Raw genomic sequence first — 6303 nt, forward strand, 5'->3', positions numbered from 1 at the left:
TTAACAATTTTTCAAACATCCCATAAATACTTATTTAAGTATTAATTATCATATTTACTATTGTTTTTTAGTGATTTGAAATAAAGCATTAGATAAAATTATTATTTTTAATGTTGAAATAATTAATCAAATAATAATTATAAATCTAATAGAAAACAAAACTATATATTTGAAATAGTTTGATTATAAGTTTGAAATAATGTGAAATAGAAGTATTAATGAGCTGCTACTTGCAAATTTTTTATTTCATATAAAAAGTTTGTTATACTACTACTTGCAACAATAGCTTCTATAAATAAAGAGATAAAAAGTATACATTAATGAAAAAAATGTAGTAAATCCAAAAATATATTCAACATGTATAATACCCTATGAATTCTTTTTAGAAAAATAGAAATTATTCAAAATAAAATTTTCATATCATATTATATAAGTTCCCCATTATATTGAGTGAAAATGCACCCTAAAATAAAGAAAAATTAAGGAAAAGAAAATGCATATAAAGTTCAAATGTAAACCGTGAAATTTTGGAATTTTTCTAATAATAAGTGAGGTAGTGAGATTAATGAGGTTAAGCTTAATAAATAAATTTGGACATATACTCATATGTGGCATTAATTGGCATATAAAAAACAAAATTAGAGAGATTTTTTTTTTCGCATTTTTCTATTATAAGGTAGGTTGAAAGAAGAGAGATTTATATGAGAATCGAATCTAAAGTTTTATTTATCAAAGAAGTGACAGTTCTACTCCAACTGAGCTCATATGTCGATGATTTCTGTTGAAAATCTAACCATAAATCTAATTATCTAAAAATATATTCTCTCCAACTAAAATAAAACCCGATTTTTTTTTAACGTAATTAAGATTTCTTGTAAGTTTGGCTTTTCTTGAAACTTCCCCCAACCTTAACTAACTCAACAAGCATTCTCTCTCTCTTATGCTGAGCTACATAATACCAGATTTTGACATATTATTTTTGTTATTTATTCCTCCACTATATATACACATATTATATACACACACCTTTTATTTATTTATACACCAAAGCTAAATAATTTTGAGTATTATATAGTCGTACATCTCATAAATTATTTCCTTTCTATAATTAAGGAATAATTAGTGAGTGATTAAGAAATGGGTTTAAGAGACATTGGAGCAACACTTCCTCCTGGGTTTAGATTTTATCCAAGTGATGAGGAATTAGTTTGTCATTATCTTTATAAAAAGATTGTTAATGAAGAAGCTCTTAAAGGAACTTTAGTTGAAATTGATTTGCATACTTGTGAGCCATGGCAACTTCCTGGTATGTTTTCTTTATTAATCATCTTCTAATTAATTATACATATACATTATATACCTCCATTTATTAGTATATTCTTTACAAAGTATATATCTTTTTGCATGTATTTTATGAATGGTGTATGAAAAATCTTAATTTTAAAAGAATGAATTCGATTTTATAAACTGAACTAATAGATAATGTTTTATTCGTTTTGATATTCTATCTTTTCATGAACATGGAAATCTTAAATTCATAAATATCTCTTTTCGCTCCTGCTCGACCCTTTTCACAGTTCTTACATTCTAATTTTCTATTTGCTAATAAGCTGTCTTTAAACATACCTAACCTATCTTAAACGATTTTCACTTTAAAAGTTTACTACAATGGATCAATTTGAAAAATTTTAAATTTTCAATTTGTAAATGGTTATGTACTTTCTCCGTTAATTTGAATTTATTTTTTTATTTTACAATTAAATGTGATTTATAAAGTTTATTTTAAGTTTGTTTTACATTTTAACAAAACATTCACTTTGTTTTAACTTGTGTCTCACATGTCTCAAATTTTACGTCCCATTATATATATATCTAAATATAAATGACGTTATAATTGATATAAGGTAAATATAAAGAGACGAAGAGAACATTACAAAAAGTGTAATTAAAATTTTTTTGTGCATCTTCATTAAAGTAGCTTCTTTTCTTTTACCTTTTTTTTTTTCTTGCAAGATGAAACTGAGTTTTCTACTTTTAAGATTCCATATATATGTTGCTTTCACTGATTTCATGATAAGCAAAACTATAATAATACGATTAATTGGAGGTAAACCAAATTTTTATTTTCATTTTATTATATATTATTAATATGCACTTTTATAAATCTTTTTAAGGAAGGAAGTACTTTGGAGTTATTAGCTATTTCACTCACCACTAATCTATTTTATATACAATTTTTAAAAATCTTGATTACTACTAATTCATTTTCATATTAATAACTAGCTTTCATAATTCTTCATAAATTATGATATAAACTAATTAATGAAATGTATCAAACGCATCTTTACTTGTCCACTAACTAGTATAGTTAATAACTTAATTATTTGAAATTAGTATAATTAAGAAATATCCTTGAAACTTCTCTTTTATTCATTATTTATTCTTAGAAACTTCTCTTCAATTTACTAGTTTTCCTCAAAATTTTCACATTTAAAAGTGTATGATGATATATGCATATTTATTACAAGTAACACATATACCAATAATTAATTTATAGTAAACGTGTCGTGGTGAGTGATTTTTTTAGTAATTTTGACAATTTATTTTTCTCAGATGCACATTTAATTTTTTATGAAATTACGAGATTTAAAGTATTTGTACATGTACATTAATGTATGATACCTTTTATTTTTAAAAAAGGCAAATCAAAATAAAAAGCTAATTTTTTAAAAAGTTTTACCAATAAAAAATACTCATATTTTAAAATAGCAATAGTTATCCATTTCTAAATTAGGGTTACAAACTAGAGTAACTTTTTTTTTTTTTTTTTTTTTTTTTTTTTTTTTTTTTTGTCAATCTTCCTAATTTAGCTATTTTATTCCATTTTTTTCCTTTTATATAACTCGATTCATTTTTAGCTACATGTCTATTGTATTTTTTGATTACATCGTATACTCTCTAACTTAAACTAGACCTGATTCTCAGACTATTGTATTATATATATAGTTTTTAAAAGCCCATTTCACAATAGAAATGAATGATTGGAATTTTTAACTAGAATTTTCTGTCAATATCATTAACTACCAAATGAAACAAAATTCCGAAATTACTTTAAAATATTGAAATTTTTTAACAAAATTACTTAAATCTAGAGTTAAAAATATTACCAATACATTTTTCATGATGCCAAAGCAATTGCACCAAGGTTTTATTCCCTTGGCCTTAAATTTGTTTAGTTAAACTCATTTTAATTTGATTCTTTTAGTATTTATGTTGATGGGATACTTTTTCATGATTTACAACATGTTTTCATTTGGATATTGGTAGTTCATTATTGTATACATTTGTTTATTTACTAATCGTCAAAACTTTTTAAAGCTTCCTAATTTGAGTTAACTAATTTAGTTAATTTAAATTAAATAATCTAATTAATTAAATATAGGTTGAACAACGTGGCTAAAAAATTTTTGTTTACTTGCATATTAAGTAGGCTTGTAATGTAAGATAGAGAATTACAAATAACAACTTGACAACACCAAGGTTGACTTCTTTCTAATTTGGGAATACTAACAAGTAATTAGCCAATTTACTCTCTCATTGGGTCTTTAAGTCTTCTACCTTCAAACATGGGGCGTTAAAATATAATCTTTTAGTTTTTATTTTTTTAGAAGCATAATCTTTTAGTTTTATTTAAAAAGTTATAATTACTTTTTAACACAAAATACAAACTCGAGAAATATGAGTTGATCTGAAAATTTTCCCTTTCACCTTCATGACACAGTGTTTAATACTAATTAGGACCGAAAATTCTCCAACCTTATTCCGATCGTTATAAATAAAAATCTAACAAAATTCTAAATGCTAGGTATTTTTCTAATTGATATTTTTGCTAAGTACTTTTATTGATCTTATTTTAATTTATGTGGAAATCCGGTTATAATGATGTTTAGTTGACTAACAATATAATAATTTGAGAAGTTTAGAAAAAAAATCCATTTTTGTATGTATAATTAATTGATAAACTATTTTTTTACATCTATAATAATAATAATAATAATAATAATAATAATAATAATAATAATAATAATAATAATAATAATAATAATTATTATTATTATTATTATTATTATTATTATTATTATTATTATTATTATTATTATTATTATAATAATCTATATTTTATTAAAATTTCAAAATAAGAATATTCACATGATTTGCTAATAATTATTAATCCATATTTTAAAATTATTATTAATAGAATTATAAAGATAATTGTGTTCATCTATAATTGTATGAAAAATGGTGGAAAAAAAATAGAAAGCTTGTACATCAATTTATCTCTAAAATTGTTGACGCGCATAAGAATTATAAATGATGGATCTACATATATCATATATATGAATGGTCCTTAATAAAATAGAAGCCCCATAATTAATCAAGATAAATTATGATGTGATAGTACTTAAGGAATGGGGTAGTTATGATTTTTGTTGTCTTAATTAAATGAATAGATCAAGATTCCATAAGTACTGTATGTAGCTTGTGACATGAGGATGTCTAAGCGGTAAGTATTAAATAGTAAAAATAATAATGAAAACCTGTTTTGATTTTGATAGGAATTATATTTCTTTTGACAAATTACATGTCCATACTTGTTCTCATCTGATCGTTTTATTTTTTTTTTTTGCAATATTCATTTCAATACATTATCATATGAACATGTGTTATTAGGTGGTAATGAAAAAAATTTTGATTTTTTTTATAATCAAAATTTCATTAACATGGAAATTCCTATGGTATATTTCCTGAAAATTTACTTGAAAAATCATTCTCATTAGTATCATTTAATACAAACTATCAAACGGGCTCTATATATTTTCTTTTAGAGTTAAAAAAAATCAAGGCGTTTGTTAATGAACATATATGCTAATATGTATATGCTAAAAGAGTAATTTATGATAATCATATCTTTTGAAGCATAATTTAGTGATAAAATTCATATTCACTACTATGTAAGATGATATAATTAATGTTTAATTAAAATTTAATTTATATTCTAGGACGTTTGTTATGGAGATCGATCATTATGTTATATATTACTTTTTATATTATTATACTTCTATAATTATAATATAATCCTATATCTTATAACTAGAAATAAATTCATAATATACTAGTCTTTCATAATACAACCATATAGAGAATATAGTATACATTGCACCTATTTAAGGTGCCAATCTTATTCCTACTACTAGACACTAGCTACTACAACTCCTAGTTCCTCCGTTTAAAAAAAATAAGCAAAGTTGTAAATAAGAACCATATCGATATTATCCGGGTAAATTTTGTAGGAGAACATCTCATCATAAGACAAGTTTATATAAAAAGTTTAAATTTTAAAAAATGAGTATATTAAGTACAAAAGTAAATATTTATTTTGATTTTTAATTTATTTGAATTAGCTAGCTCATATTAAAAATTCTCTCGCGTAGGACTATTAATTATATTATTAAATTTATTGATATAATTAATGATATAGTTCATGTAATCATGCTACTAAATTATACTTCTCACTCGATAAATTCTTGATTGTGTGGCCAAATTAACTTTTAAACTATATATAGATTACGTCAATAACTCAATAATGATTTATATATAATTTTGACATAATATCTTAGTCACAACAACATCACATGTAATGTTATATCCTCACATTATTATTTTAGATAATAGAATAGTTTATTAGGTTTTTTTTTTGTCAATTAAACCTTAAATTTGATATATATACGATATTAAATAGTAGTAATAATAAAATTTTCATATAATTTTACAAGGAAATATACATGAGAATATTTTAAATACTCGTCTAACTACTCGAAAGAATTAATATTAAGATTCACTTTTTATGATAATTACTTTTCATGAAAATTATACTACATTTTTTTAATCAATAATATTTTTTATGACTTTCATAGAACGATATAATTATAATTTCACTGTGTACTTAAATGATTCATGTATTTGTTTACAATTAGAAGAGCTGTTATTTTCACTGTGTGATGTATACTCTTAGTATAACAAATAGGAGTATATCATTGATAAGACTCGTATACTAATAAACTGTCAAATACAATACTAATAATTATTGTACTCTTTTTTCTCTTATCATGTGGAATAATATAATAAGATAAATACAATCATTGTACTTAATTAATTTTATACACGCAGATAATCAAGTTTAGTCTAGACACTATCTAGGTTATGACCCGGCCTACTCATGTAATTAAAATATTTATTGATATT

At 22.8% G+C, this 6303-nt stretch overlaps 1 protein-coding gene across 1 annotated transcript in view; it reads left to right on the forward strand.

Annotated features, from left to right (window-relative positions):
• The first annotated feature begins 1055 nt into the window (after positions 1-1055).
• Positions 1056-6303, forward strand: part of LOC130800380 (NAC domain-containing protein 83-like) — a 16454-nt gene continuing 11206 nt past the window's right edge. The window contains exon 1 of the mRNA XM_057663864.1: positions 1056-1306. Coding sequence (XP_057519847.1) covers positions 1138-1306 — 169 coding nt within the window. The 5' untranslated portion in view covers positions 1056-1137. The remainder of the gene's footprint in view (positions 1307-6303) is intronic.

This window comes from Amaranthus tricolor, chromosome 14 (genome assembly GCF_026212465.1).
Source record: "Amaranthus tricolor cultivar Red isolate AtriRed21 chromosome 14, ASM2621246v1, whole genome shotgun sequence".
Taxonomy (NCBI): domain Eukaryota; kingdom Viridiplantae; phylum Streptophyta; class Magnoliopsida; order Caryophyllales; family Amaranthaceae; genus Amaranthus; species Amaranthus tricolor.